At 43.7% G+C, this 16,053-nt stretch overlaps 1 protein-coding gene across 4 annotated transcripts in view; it reads right to left on the reverse strand.

Annotated features, from left to right (window-relative positions):
* LOC142748949 (gamma-aminobutyric acid receptor subunit pi-like) overlaps window positions 1-16,053 on the reverse strand; it is a 628,889-nt gene that overhangs the window by 143,032 nt on the left and 469,804 nt on the right. For all 4 annotated transcript variants that reach the window (XM_075856382.1, XM_075856380.1, XM_075856381.1 and 1 more), the window contains one exon: window positions 6,639-6,776. In XM_075856382.1, coding sequence (XP_075712497.1) covers window positions 6,639-6,776 — 138 coding nt within the window. The remainder of the gene's footprint in view (window positions 1-6,638; window positions 6,777-16,053) is intronic.

Consider the following 16,053-nt stretch of genomic DNA (forward strand, 5'->3'; position numbering starts at 1 on the left):
GCACTATTTGGCTTTTTGAGATCACATATAGCAGGAATGGTTTGCGGCGGCCATGTCACATTTGCAAAGACCCTGAGGGGACAAAACAATGAAAACGCCCAAAAAGGGACTCCATTTAGCAAACTACACCTCTTGAGGAATTCATCTAGGGGTGTAGTAAGCATTTTGACCCCACAGATGTTTCATAGAATTTATTAGAATTAGGCAGTGAAAATAAAAACAGTCCTTTTTCTTCAATAAAACGTAGCTTTAGCGCAAATTTTTTCATTTTCTCAACAAATAAAGGAAAAAAAGAACCCAACATTTGTAAAGCAATTTCTCCCGAGTACGGCAATACCCCATATGTGGTCATAAACTGATGTTTGGGCAAACGGCAGGGCTCAGAAGGGAAGGACCGCCATTTGGAGTGCAGATGTTGCTGGATTGGTTTCTGGGCGCCTGTGGGCCCAAAACAGTGGAAAACCCCCAGAAGTGACCCCATTTTGGAAACTACACCCCTCAATGCATTTACCAAGGGGTGTAGTAAGCATTTTAACCCTGCAGGTGTTTTGTAGAAATTAGTGTTCACTCGATGTTGCAGAGTGAAAATGGGATTTTTTCCATAGATATGCCAATATGTGGTGCCCGGCTTGTGCCACCATAACAAGACAGCCCTCTAATTATTATGCAGTGTTTCCCGGTTTTAGAAACACCCTACATGTGACCCTAATCTTTTGCCTGGACATATGACAGGGCTCAGGAGTGAAGAGTAACATGCGGAGTGGAGGCCTAATTTTGCGATTTACAAAGTATTGGTTCACAACTGCAGAGGCTCAGATGTGAAATAATAAAAAGAAACGCCTGAGAAGTGACCCCATTATGGAAACTGCACCCCTCAAGGCATTTATTAAGGGGTGTAGTGAGCATTTTCACCCCACAGGTCTTTTCCATAAATGAATGCACTGCGGATGGTGCAAATTAAAAATTTATATTTTTCCCTAGATATGCCATTCAGTGGCAAATATGTCATGCCAAGCTTATGACGCTGGAGACACACACCCCAAAAATTGTTAAAAGGGTTCTCCCGGGTATGACGATGCCATATATGTTGAAGGAAACTGCTGTTTGGGCACGCTGTAGGGTTCAGAGCCGAGGGAGCACCATTTGGCTTTTGGAGAGCGGATTTTGCTTGGTACTATATTTGTTTGAGTATTGCTGGTGTTTTATAACGTGGGGGTACATGTAAGCGGGGCGGAGTATATAAGGGGCATAGTCAGGTGGTATAAAAAAAAAATAATAATCCATAGATGTGTGTTACGCTGTGAAGCAATCCTTTCCGCACAGGCCGATGTCGCTCTGATATATGTTGTCATTTCTTATCCCCCTTTTGGTCCGCACTCCGCACCTTTTGTAGTTTGGAGAATTTTGCTGGGAAAGTGTTGTCCTGGTATAATACGGGCACCGTCGCTTCCAACGGATATGTTTGGGCTCTCCCCTTCCTGGTTCCCTAATTTTAGGTCCTTGATAAATCGCCTCTTGAAACAGAAGAAATGTTCCCCTCGGGCACAACTGCATATTTTTTTATTTCCTGATTTATTGGAGCCATAACTAATTTTATTTTTCATAGACGTAGCGGTATGAGGGCTGGTTTGTTGCGGGACGAGCTGTAGTTATTATTGGTACCATTTTGGGGTACATGTGACTTTTTGATCACCTTTTATCCTATTTTTTGGGATGCCAGGTAAACAAAAAAACGCAATTCTGGCACAGCTTTTTTCGTTTTTTTTTATACAGCGTTCACCATGCGTTATAAATTACATGTTAACTTTATTCTGTGGGTCAGTACGATTCTGGCGATACCTAATTTATAGCACTTTTTTATGTTTTACAACTTTTTGCACAATAAAATTACTTTTGTAAAAAGAATGTATTTTTTCTGTCGCCAAGTTTTGAGAACCATAACTTTTTAATTTTTTTGTCGACGGAGGTGTATGAGGGCTTGTTTTTTGCGGGACGAGCTATAGTTTTTATAGGTACCATTTTTGGATACGTGCGACTTTTTGATCACTTTTTATTCTAATATTTGTAGGGCAAAGTGACCAAAAAACAGAAACTCTGGTAAAGTTTTTTACGTTTTTTTTTTACGCTGTTCACCGCGTGCAATAAATAATATAATATTTTGATACCTCCGGTCGTTACGGTCGTGTCGATACCAAATACATATGGTTTATTATTATTTTTTAATAATAAAGGACTTGATAAGAGTAAAAGGGGGATTGTGTTTTATTTGATTACTTGAAACTTTTATTGTTTTCAAACTTTTATTTTTTGCACTTTTTTTTTACACTTTTTTATACTTTTTTTACACTTTTCTTCAAGACCCACTAGGGGACTTGAAGGTCCAACGGTCAGATTTTTTTTTTTTCTAATACATTGCACTACCTCTGTAGTGCAATGTATTAGATCTGTCAGTCATTCACTGACAGCAAGCCGATTAGGCTTCGCCTCCCGACGGGGCCTAAATCGGCTTCCGTAATGGCAGAGCAGGAGACCATTGTGTCTCCTGTTGCCATAACAGCAGTCACCAGCCCCGATTGCCTCTCAGGGCTGGCGATCTGCTAGTAACCGCTACGATTGCAGCAAGCGCTTTCGATTGCTGCATCGAAGGGGTTAATGGCAGGGATCGGAGCTAGCTCCGGTTCCTGCCGTTACAGGTGGATGTCAGCTGTACAGTACAGCTGAATTCCACCGCTGATGACGTCGGATCAGCTCCTGACCCGGCGCCATCTTGCCGGCAGCTACGGAAGTCGATCAGGCTCAGCCGCCGGGCGGATCTTGACCGGCTTCGGTGCTAGGCAGACCGGGAGGCCAGTATTAGGCCTCCGGTTACCATTGCAGCCACCGGAACCCCCGGCAATTTCATTGCTGGGGCTCCGATGAGCTGCAAACACCTTAAGTGCAGCGATCGCGTTTGAGCGCTGCACTTAAGGGGTTAATGGCGGGGATCGAAGCTAATTTCGGTCCCCGCCGTTACAGTCGGATGTCAGCTGTAAGATACAGCTGAGATCCGACGATGATGGCACCGACTCAGCTTCTGAGCCGGTCCCAAACATTTGACGTACATGTACGGCATTTTGCGGGAAGTCAATGCTTTCCATGATGTACATGTACGTCAAATGTCGGGAAGGGGTTAAAATTGGCACATGGAAAAAAATAGAAAATTAGCTCGGTCAGGAAGGTGGGTAAAGCTTCTGGTCAGGAAGAGGTTAAGTTTGGAAGAGTAATTGGATCACAGGAAGTCAAAGGACATTGGATAGACAGAAATCTCCAGCAGGGGTGGGAACAACATCTAAGTGCTCTACTTCCAAATTGTCCATTTAAGAAGCTGCACTATTATATATGGCTCAAAGCATGTTCCCATGTAGCATTTCTGTTCCATCTTTTAGCAGATTTTGATGTTTTGGGGTGGGGGTAATTTTTTGTAAAAAAACAAAACCAAACAAAAAACTAAAAAGTGCTAAAATTAAATGCCACATGTGAATATAACCTTAAAGTGCAACTGTCATTTAACATTTTCCTCATGAATCAATAGCACAATTGGTGATAAGAATCTTAATTCTGAGTGAATGATCAGTGCAGGAGGCAGGGGAGAACATTCAATGGCGGATCATCATAGGGCATTTTGGGCGGCTGCCCGGGGCCCGAGGCTCCCGGGGGGGCCCGTGGCCGCCCAAAATACAATGTAGTTTTGTCGTGTTTTTGCCTCATTGTATATGTCCTGCAAAAGGACCTTTAAACATAAGGTCACATGACCTCATCTCTGAAGTTCTTACTACTGTTTAGAGACATGCTGGTCACATGACCGCAGGTCCATGAGCAGCAGCAAGACTCCACAGAGAAGACTGAGACTGAGGTGAGCTGCTATGTAAGTATAAGGGGATGGATTTGTTTAAGGGGTCTGTATTTAGGGGGTCTGGTCTGTATTTAGGGGGTTTGCTGTCTATTAGTTTAAGAAGTCTGGGTTCTGTATTTAGGGGGTCTGAGCTCTGTATCAGTTTAAGGGGTTTAGGGTCTGTATATTTAGGGGTCTGTGTTAGTTTAAGGGGTCTGGGGTCTGTATTTAGGGGGTCTGGGGTCTGTATTCATTTATGGGGTCTATTTTGGGGGCCTGTTCTAGGGTTTGTTTTTAGGGTTCTGGTCTGGGGTCTGTATTAGATTAGAGGGTCTGGTCTAGGGTCTGTATTAAGTGAGTCAGGTCTGGGGTCATTATTAGTGTAGGGGGTCAGGTCTCGGGTCCGTATTTAAGGGGTCTGTATTAGTTTGAGGTCTGTATTTAGGGAATCTGTATTTAGGGATCTGGATTAGTTTATTGGGCCTGTATTTAGGGGGCCCGGTCTATGGTCTGTATTAGTTTAGGGGTCTTTAATTAGGGGTCATTATTAGTGTAGGGGGTCAGGTCTGGGGTCATTATTAGTGTAGGGGGTCAGGTCTGGGGTCATTATTAGTGTAGGGGGTCAGGTTTGGGCTCATAATTAGTGTAGGGGGTCTGGTCTAAGGTTTGTATTTATTTAGGGTGCTTGTTTTGGGGCCTGTATTTGTTTAGGGGTCTGGTCTGGGGACTGCAACAGTTTAGAAGGTCTGGGTCAGTATGTATTCTATTATCTAGTCTGGGGTCCAAATTTATTAGTCTGAGTAAAAGTGGTTGACCGGGCACATCGATAGGTCATCAGTATAAAAAACAGTCTGTGTCCGGACAACTCCTTTAATGTATGGTTCTGTGTCTTGGAGTCTAAATTTGTGTGTTTCTATAGAGGCTGGAAATGGCTGCAGAAGCAATGTGCAAAGATGTCTCATGAGGAGAAGTCGCCATAATGGTCTGCGTCAGATGGAGAAGAAAAGAAAACGATTCCCATCAGAAAAGACATCACTTGTGAGTCACTGGATCTATAGAGAATCTGTCCCCTCTCCTGACATGTCTGTTGTAGGAAATCCTTGTATTCCACATAAAGTCTTTGTGTACCCAGGACTAATAGACAAATGCGTGTTACCATTCCCATTGTCAAGAGGAAGTGTCCCTACACAGTGTGATACAGTCAGCGATGGTTGGAGACTGTCAGTATGTAGGGACACAGCCCTTTGACAAGGGGAATCGTAACACCCATTTGTCAATGCTCGCACAAAAATGTGGTGTTAACTATAGACATGGCAGAGCGGCGGTGGGGAAGGGGGGCCCAAGTTTGTGGAACAGCCCAGGGCCTATGGTCTACTTAATTTGGCACTCGGAGGAGAGGAGTCTGATAATTAGGGAGACACATTTTTTTTGTAATAAGATAAATTAGAAAGCTTCTTATGATTGCTGAACATGGTGTGCACTTAGCCTGGACACATGCTCCTATATAACTACTATATGGTTCACTGACTCTACAACCGTATGGGTGTTTACAATAAGGTTCACTGACTATACAGCTGTATGTGTGTATATGAAAATAAACAAATGAAGGATTTTAGATGAAAAGAATGTGTTCTCCCTTTCTCGTTTATTTCCTTGTAGTAACAATGTACAGATGTAGCTATTGTAACGCCGGCGGTGGGTCCTGCTTGTGCTGCCTGTCCCGCTACTCGGTCTCATACCTCCTCCAGCACCAAAGTGGTATCTGCTGGTTTCATCCGCTCGCGGCCGCAATGTTTCTAGTGCGCTCAGGCGCTCCGTCAGCTTCTTAAAGGGCCAGTGCCCGCATAATTCAAAATTCCCTTATTCAATCCCTGTTGCCCCCAGGACTATTTAAGGCACCTCCACTATCCACCTAGTGCCTGAGCAACATTAGAACAACCAAGTTGTAGAACAGCCTAGTTGTATCCTGCTAAGCTTCCTGTATGCTACTGCTATCTTATTCAGTTATCCACTACCAGCCTGTATCCAGTCCACTAATGCTATCTGTTGTCAGTCTGTATCCAGTTATCTGCTACCTGCCTGTAACCAGTTATTAGCTTGTATCCAGCTATCCATTAATTGCCTGTGTCCAGTTACCCACTATCTCCCTATGTCCAGCTACCCGCTACCTGCCTGTGTCCAGCTACCCACTACCGGCCTGTGTCCAGTCATCCACTTCCATCCAACTGCCCGCTGCCAGTCTGCTTCCAACTGTCGGTGATAAGGCTGAAGATTCCATTCATCATGTTACCATCTGCCAGTGCCTCTTCTTCGTCTGCTGGGCCAGCGGCTACTCCACCAGGACCACTTCAAGAGGTAGCGGCCTGGTAGACTCCCCGTAGCAAAGACCAGATCTCGGTATAGGGGTTAAAGGGCGAAGACCAGGGAGGTTACTTAAATAACGCCCTTAGAGGTAGCCATAAGTCAAACCGGTGGAGTAGCCCAGTGGGTCCACAATCTGCTGGTCATAACAGCTATTTTTAACTTGACACTTAATGTGTTAAATACAACTTAGCAAGAAATGTATAACTTGAGATTTTCAGTGGCTTTTGTTGTATTGTTATAAGTTATTACGCTGCAGCTATTTGTCAGGGTCAAGTTAAGGATTGACACTACTTTAGTAAGCCCTTCACTATTGCTAGCAGGCATAATAGTATTGTTCTTGTTAAAATACAAACATGATATTACGTAAACAACTTGTATGGAGTTGCAAGTTAAAATTTGTTACCAGTTTCATCCTTTCCAGTGGTGACCTCAGTATAATATTTTTCAACAGTATATTGTGCAAGTTGCAAAGTAGCCATGCCACGAACTGAGTCATTTCCTCTCATCCATTTATATACAAGATCTTTAATGTTATATCCCCCTAGGGAAAAAAAGATTTGGATATTAAAATTTCTTCACACACTATGTTATGAACTATGTGTATATAAAAAGAAAATAAAGCAGAAGGAAAATTTAAAACAGGATTTATGCTGGGTTAGTAACCACCTATCCAAATGTAGCCTTTTTATAGTATTCAATTTATCCATGATCAAGACTAATGTGAACATATTTCTTAGTAGAGATTAGTGTATCCAGTTTGAACAGCCAATCAACAGTTTTCTTTAAGATAATGTGCCACATGAAACAGGCTCCCTATATAGCTCAGTGATATGTTGTTCTGTGTCAGCATGGAGAGAGAGCCGTGTACAGCCCAGCCAGTGTGCTACTGTGCCACATCTTGGCTATACTTGTTTGCTTCTCTTCCTATCCCAAATGTAAACTAGTACTTTTGCTACCATCTTTTTTGTTCTAGGTGTCACTGAGCCAAGTGGGCAGCAACAGGTATCAGCCAGCCAGACTTCCAGTTCCAGCATCTGATGGTAAGGTGCGTGTGATTGGCCCCTGAAACCTCCCGATAATGGTCCGCACCTGATAATATTATTTTCCAAAAGCGATCCCCAGGTGCTACACATCTGTCCTTGCCACACAAACAAGCTAAAACGGGTACTCAGTGACATGAACAAGTCTGATTGAACAGGTAGAAAGATGAATCAATGTTCATTAAGTCCATCGCATCAATGACCAAGATGGCAGTTACGCACAGTCATAGCTTGCATACTGGGCTTTGCTGAGAGACAGAATCTTATCAAGGCCTATTAATCCCTTCCCGCTGCCGCCACTTTTGACCTTCCTAACAGAGCCTCATTTTTCAAATCTGACATATCTCACTTTATGTGGTAATGACTTTGGAATGCTTTTCCCAATCTAAGCGATTCTGAGATTGTTTTCTCGTGACACATTGGAATTTATGTTACTGTAATAATTTGGTCAATAAATTCAGTATTTATTTGTGAAAAGTACCAAAACTTAGCAAAAAAATTGCTAAAATTAGCATTTTTATAAATTTAAATGTGCCTGTTTGTAAGACAGACAGTTATACCACAAAACTAGTTGCTAATTAACATTTCTCATATGTCTACTTTAGATCGGCATCATTTTTTGAACATCCTTTTATTTTTCTGGGATGTTACAAGGCTTAGAACTTTAGCAGAAATTTCTCACATTTTCAAGAAAATTTCAAAAGGCTATTTTTTCAGGGTCCATACAAAACAAATCCCATAAATCACCCCATTTTAAAACCAGCACCCCTCAAAGTATTCAAAACAGCATTTAAAACGTTTTTTTTAACGCTTTAGGAATTTCACAAGAATTAAAGCAAAGTAGAGGGAAAATGTACAAATTAATAAAAAAATTTTGCCAAAATTAATTTATAATCCAGAAGGTTTTACCAGAGAAAAGTTTTTAGAAATATACCACATGTGGCCCTAGTGTGGCCCTAATGTACTGAGGCACAGGCCTCAGAAGCAAAGGAGGACCTAGTGGATTTTGGGGCCTTCTTTTTATTAGAATATATTTTAGGCACCATGTCAGAATTGAAGAAGTCTTGTGGTACCAAAACAAAGGAAACCTCCCATAAGTGACCCCATTTTGGAAACTACACCCCTCAGGGAAATGATATAGGGGTATAGTGAGCATTTTGACCCCTCATATTTTTTGCAGAAATTATTGGAACTAGGCCGTGAAAATGAAAATCTACATTTTTTTTCAATAAAATGTAGGTTTAGCTATTTTTTTTTTTTTACATTTCCACAGGAACTAAAGGAGAAAAAGCACCACCTTCTTCTCCCCCTTTTGCAACACACTTTGCACCTTTTTTGGGTCCTTCCCTTTTTACTAGTAGAGTGGATTTCGCTGAAAAGTGTTGCCCTGGTACAATATGTGGACCATTGCCTCTAGAAGTACTGGGGCCCTCCTCATCCTGGTTCCCAAATACAAGGTCCTTGATAACCACCTCTTGAAACTGAAGGAATGTCCCTGTCCGGCCTGCACACTGGTTATAGCGTTATACAATGCCAGCTGTACTATGTGCACGGCCAGCTTTTTGTACCACACCTTTGTTTTCCACATGGCACTGTACGGCTTCAGTACTTAATCAGAAACATCAACCTTGCCCATGTACTTATTGTGGCTCAGGATACAATCTGGCTTAGGGATATTTTTAGTGCTACCTCGGACAGGGACAGGGGTACTGCTGCTACCATGTATTGTGGTCAACATAAGGACATCCCTCTTGTCCCTTATACTTAACCTGAAACATGTCCTCGCTGTTTAGTGCCCTGTTTTCTCCCTTTCTTATTGGTTGCCCAAACAGTTTTAAAGAGGTGTTTCTGGTTATTGCTCACGGTGTCGCATGCTGCAGTATTTCTGGTGGAGAGACACTTAAATAGTGGAATGATGCTGGTATAGAAGTTGTCCACGTAAAGGTGGTAACCCTGGTCCAGCAGTGGGTGCATCAAATCCTACACTATTTTCCCCCTAACTCGCAGGACAGGAGGGCATTCTGGAGGTTCTATCCTGGAGTCCTTCCCTTCATAAACTGTAAACCTATAGGGGTCTCCCGCACAGCTTGTAAATTTTAATTCAATACCTTGCCCTCTTGCTGGGCAGGTATTGGCAGAATTTTAGTCTCCCCTTAAAATGTACAAGGGACTTATCTATTGCAATGTTCTTTTTGGGGGTGTATGATTGTTCAAATATGGTACAAAAATGATCAATGACTAGCCTGATTTTGAATTGGCAGTCATATGTGGAGTCATCACGGGGCGGGTACTGCATTATCATTATAATGCAAACATTTCAGAATTATTTCTAAACTTGTCCGGGTCATTGACTTGAGCTATAATGGGGTGTTGTAGAAAATGTCTGTACTCCAGTATTGCCTAATCTCTGTCTTTTTTACTAGGCCCATATGTAGGACACGGCCCCAAAATGTCATCATCTCCACTGCCTCTAGGTGGGGAGTCCACCTAGCAAATGATGACGTGGGGTTTTGTGCTAAAAATTCCTGGGCGTATAAATTGCTCTGTGCCACAATTAAATTAACAAAATCCTGAAGAGAAAAAGAACTTGAAAGTTAATTTCTGCAATGCCTGCAGTCTCAAACCGAATTCCTGAGCTGCCTATGAAATCTGGAATGTGAGGCTCATAATTCTCTGGATACCACATGGTATCACTCATTTGGGGCTTTGCCTCAGCTGTTGTCCTGGGGTGCCTTTGCAGGGGTTCCTCATCACTGGATGAGGATGATGATGAGGTCAAGAGGAATGGGGCAACTTCCTCTTCTCCCTCTCTGGCCGAATCAGTGTCAGAGGCCAGGATGGCGTATGCCTCCTCAGCTAAATAGACCCTTTGGGATGATTGGGATATTTTTATTAGGGGGGTATGTAGTGCTTCAACACGTATAATATTCAATTTATTTTTACAGAGATGGTTGTGTGTGTTGTGCTTTTACACGTGTATATGAAATTTATTGGAAAAAAAAAAGGAAGAGAAGAAAAAGAATAGATAAAAATGTAGGAGAGAGAAATTGACTGAACGTCTAATAAAAAACGGTAAAAAATTCCTACTAACTGACACTAACAAATGAACCCTAATGCTGGAAAACATTGGAAAAAAAATAGAGCTACAAGTGTCGATACGCTATGAAAAATTTATTGAACGAACTTCAGTTAAGAAAAACCCTGAATGTCCGTCACCAACTGACGCTAACTATAATGCAGTAAGTTTACACTAAAACTATCACCATGGTATCAAAATTTAGGACACTTCTTGGGACGTTTTTGGAGGCGTTTTTCATTGACTCCATTGAAAAACAGCTCCAAAAACGGCCGTAAATAACGCTGCGAAAAACGCAAGTTGCTAAAAAAACGTCTGAAAATCAGGAGCTATTTTTGCCTGAAAACAGCTCCGTATTTTCAGACGTTTTTGCTCACTGCGTGTGAACATACCCATAGGGTATGTTCACACGCAGTGGTTTCAGACATAATTCAGGCATTTTACGCCTCGAATTACGCCTGAAAAAACGGCCCTAATACGCCTACAAACATCTTCCCAGTGCCTGCAATGGGTTTTACGAAGTTCTGTTCCCACGAGCCTTTATTTTACTTGTCGCTGTCAAAATATGCCGCGTAAAATGACAGCTCGTCAAAAGAAGTGCAGGACACTTCTTGGGACGTTTTTGGAAGCGTTTTTCATTGACTCCATTGAAAAACAGCTCCAAAAACGGCCATAAAAAACGCAGCGAATAACGCGAAAAACATCTGAAAATCAGGAGCTGTTTTTGCCTGAAAATAGCTCCGTATTTTCAGACGTTTCTGGTCACTACGTGTGAACATACCCTAACGCTAAAAATTTACACTAAAACAGTAGAAAAAATATATAGCTAAAACTTCTGCTATATATTTTTTTTTTAAAACTGACGTCCGCAATTATAACGCCCTAACGCTACAAATTTTTTTTTACAGTTTAAAAAAAAAGGTCCAAGAAAAACCTGTGTCAATAAATGACCACTGAAGCTGGTTCTAAAAAAAAAGATATAGACTCAGCACTCAGTGGCTGCCGGGCGAACACAAAAAGATGCAGTTAAAAAAAGGCCAAAAAAATATAACAAACCTGCGCCAAAAATTAACACAGAGGCCGATCAGTGATGGCAATCATGTCTTGTCCGTTGGGGCTGTAGGACGTAGTCTTAGGGTATCACCAGCTTTGATTCAATGGTCTGCGAGTATTGGTACGTGGTCGGCATATTCTAGGGCATGGGCGCATTAGGAGGAGTTGCTGTTGCCGGTGGGTGCGGATGAGTTGGAGGAGCCTTTGATTTCTTCATTATTATACTTTGTAGGCTTGTCTTTCTGTGATGGGGCATCTTTCTCTGTTTCCTCTCGGCGAGTGGCCGCTGTGGCCTTTTGGTGTAAACTGAGGGGTTTTGTGGATGTTTCTAAATCTTTTTTAGTAAAACTGGCGCTGCGTGGGTATCGGAAACAAGGCGTCAGACGTGACTTGCGGCGACCTGTGTCGTTTGACCGCTTGGAAAATCTGTATGTGCGGTTGGGGACCGTGTGTGTATCGGATTACGAAGTGTGTTTATACAGGCCTGCATTTTCTTTGGCATTTGTAGCGTCCATGGCCGCAGACCGTCGGGTTTACTCACCCTCCGGCGGGCGCAGCCAAGGATCTGTGAGCGTTGGCTCGCATCTCTTTACCAGGAGACGCCAGAGCTCCCTTCCGCTCCGGTCTGCTGTGTCCCGAAGGGTGCGCGAGCGCACGCTCGTGCCCGGCCTTAAAGGACCAGCGCGTGCACATGGGAAAATCATCATCATCAACTGCCCATGATTTCCTGGACTACACTGCATTCCAAATTATTATGCAAATGTTATTTTTCGCTGATTTTCCTAATTAGTCGATGCAAATGACAGTCAGTATAATCTTCAAGCCATCAACCGTTGGAGTATAATGCAAATTTTATTGAACAAATCTCCTAATGATAACAGATTTTTTTTTTAGAAGTAAAAAACTCAAAATGCACTGTTTCAAATTATTATGAACAACAGAGATCAAAACATTTTGAAGGTTGTAAAGAGAACTAAAATGGTAATTTTTTGAATTTGCAGCATCAGGAGGTCATATTTACAGAAATCAAAAGCTCTTTCAATCAAAAAAACACTTAAAAGGCCAAGTTACATATTAACATATTCTTTGATTTCACCTTCACAATTCTTGCATCCATTGAATTTGTGAGTATTTGGACAGTTTCTGCTTGAATATCTTTGCAGGATGTCAGAATAGCCTCCCAGAGCTTCTGTTTTGATGTGAACTGCCTCCCACCCTCATAGATATTTTGCTTGAGGATGCTCCAAAGGTTCTCAATAGGGTTGAGGTCAGGGGAACATGGGGGCCACACCATGAGTTTCTCTCCTTTTATGCCCATAGCAGCCAATGACACAGAGGTATTCTTTGTAGCATGAGATGGTGCATTGTCATGCATGAAGATAATTTTGATACGGAAGGCACCGTTCTTCTTTTTGTACCACGGAAGAAAGTGGTCAGTCATAAACTCTACGTACTTTGCAGAGGTCATTTTCACACCATCAGGGACCCTAAAGGGGCCTACCAGCTCTCTCCCCATGACTCCTGCCCAAAACATTACTCCGCCACCTGCTTGCTGATGTCACAGCCTTGTTGGGACATGGTGGCCATTCACCAACCATCCACTACTCCATCCATCTGGACCATCCATGGTTGCACGGCACTCATCAGTAAACAACACGGTTTGAAAATTAGTCTTCATGTATTTCTGAACCCACTGCAACCATTTCTGCTTGTGAGCATTGTTTAGGGGTGGCCGAATAATAGCTTTATGCACACTTGAAAACCTCTAGAGGATCCTACACCTTGAGGTTCGCGGGACTCCAGAGGCACCAGCGGCTTCAAATACCTGTTTGCTGCTTTGCAATGGCATTTTAGCAGCTGCTCTCCTAATCCTATTAATTTGTCTGGCAGAAACCTTCCTCATTATGCCTTTATCTGAATGAACCCTGTGCTCTGAATCAGCCACAAATCTTTTCATAGTACGATGATCACGCCTAAGTTTTCTTGAAATATCCAATGTATTCATACCTTGTCCAAGGTATTGCACTCTTTCACGCTTTTTGGCAGCAGAGAGATCCTTTTTCTTTCCCATATTGCTTGAAACCTGTGGCCTGCTTAATAATGTGGAACGTCCTTCTTAAGTAGCTTTCCTTGGATTGGGCACACCTGGCAAACTAATTATCACAGGTGTCTGAGATTGATTACAATGATCCAATGAGCCCTAAGACACAATACCATCCATGAGTTTAATTGAAAAACTAATAATTAAATGTTTATGACACTTAAATCCAATGTGCATAATAATTTGGAACACGTTTTATAAGAAGGGCCATGCCCCTTTGCTCATTGCCTGAGCGTTGTTAGTTTATCAGTCTTGCAAATGGTCCCTTAGTGTTATCCTGTTCCTGTTGTTACCCGTGCCCTGCTACCTGTATCCCGTATCCTGTGCTGTGACATTCTTCCTGAGCCTGTTAGTGTTGGAGTCGTTTCCTGCTGCACTAGTGTCATCTGCCACATCCAGTGTCAACTGCCACGTCCAGTGTCATCCACCATGTCCAGTGTCATTTGGTCATTTGCCACGTCCAGTGTCTTTTGCCACATCCAGTGTCTGGAGCAACCTGCGGCACCCACCACCATCCGTACTGAAGCCTTCACCACTGTCTGGACTATTTCAGCTACCCTTGTGCTATGAACTGTTATAGACTCTTGCATAGACTGTGACTAGGCCTGCTGCCTCTCTGCTACGGTGGAGCAGCCTAGTGGGTCCACATACCCTGTGATCGTGACAGTATGCTCAGGCAATGGCACCCGCTGGCCAGCCCAAGACCGCAGTTCAAAAGATACAGAAGGAGATGCATGACCTACGGACACGTCAGGATCAACTCCTTGATGCTGTAAATTCCATCATGGCCCGCCTGGATCAACTCACTGATCCACCTCCGGTTTTTCCTCCTGAGACTGTTGCTGTTCCACTGCCCGTTGCTCTCCCTGTTTGTTCCGGATCCACAGTTTCACTACCCTTTCCGCCTCGCTATGATGGTGATCCCAGAGCCTGCAGAGGGTTCATCAACCAATGTACAGTTCATTTTAGGCTACGAGCTCATCTTTTCCCCACTGAGGAGGCCAAAGTAGCGTTTATCATCTCTCTCCTTGCTAGCAAGGCCCTCGCATGGGCGAACCCCATCTTGGAACAACAAGGACCTGTATCCTCCGACCTAGCCTTGTTCCTGCAGTCTTTCCATGCCGTGTTCGAGGAGCCGGGCCGAACATCTTCTGCCGCAACCACTCCGTTAACCCTCAAGCAAGAGGGTTCCACAGTAGGAGAGTATGCTATTTCCTTCCGTACCCTGGCAGCAGCAGATTTGGCATGGAACAATGAGGCATTGGTGGCAACCTTTTGGCAGGGACTGTCCTCGCGCATCAAAGACGAGCTTGCAGCCCGCAACCTTCTTTCTACCTCGAATACCCTCATCCAGTTGGCCATTCGGGTTGACATGAGTAACCCGGGAGCGCACTCAGGAGGTTCGACAGGATAGGCGGGGTCACAGACCAGCACCCTCGGTCCAAATACCACTATTGCCTTCCCCTAGTGCGCTACCTAAAGAACCCATGCAGGTAGACAGAGTCCGGTTGTCTGTATTGTTGCCCTTATGGTCATTTTGTGCGCCAATATGCACAGAAACAGGGAAACTCCAGCACCTAGGGTTGGTTGGAGAGGCAACTCTAGGTGGGACGGTTCCAAACGTCAAAACCTCTTCCAAATTATTGATTCCTGTGGCCGTCATCTCCGGAGAGACATCACATTCCTACTCTGCCTATCTTGACTCCGGAGCATCTGCAAATTTCATCCAGCAGGATCTAGTGGATCGCTTACATCTAGCCACAGTTCTTCTGGAGAGACCTCTGGCAGTTGCTTTTGTGAATGGCCTACCATTGCCCGATCCAATTGTGTTCATCATGGAACCATTGACACTACAAGTCAGAGCTCTTCACTCGGAAGAGATCGCCTTCCTTGTATTACCTAAAGCTATCAACCCTATTCTGCTGGGCCTGCCATGGCTTCGCTTACACGCTCCGGTTCTTGACTGGAGTTCCAGAGAAGTTCTCCAATGTGGTCCCAGATGCCATTGACTGTCACAAGTTCGCCCTGTTTTGCTCCCACTGCCTCAGACATTCTCCGATCTACCATCTCAGTATGCTAGTTTTGTGCATGTTTTCAGCAAGAGAGAGGCTGAGATGCGGCCTCCACATCGGAATTATGACTGCCCCATTGAACTGGTTCCAAATGCTTCTCTTTCCCGTGGACGGGTATATCCTCTCTCCTTGCCAGGGACTCTATCCATGTCGGCCTATATCAAGGAGACTTTGCACAGGGGTTTCGTACGAAAGTCTTCCTCCCTGGCCGGGGCCGGGTTCTTCTTCGTTAAGAAGAAAGACGAATCTATTCGACCCTGCATTGACTACCGTGGTCTCAAACAGGTCACAGTCCAGAGCAAATACACGTTGCCACTTCTATCCGAACTGTTTGACCGTATACGAGGAGCCAGGATTTTTTCAAAATTAGACTTGTGTGGGGCTTATAATTTGATCTGAATCACTCCCGGGGACGAATGGAAGACGGCGTTCAACACCCGAGACGGGCACTATGAATACCCGGTGATGCCCTTTAG

The sequence above is a fragment of the Rhinoderma darwinii genome, chromosome 3 (assembly GCF_050947455.1).
Source record: "Rhinoderma darwinii isolate aRhiDar2 chromosome 3, aRhiDar2.hap1, whole genome shotgun sequence".
In the NCBI taxonomy this organism is placed as follows: Eukaryota; Metazoa; Chordata; class Amphibia; order Anura; family Rhinodermatidae; genus Rhinoderma; species Rhinoderma darwinii.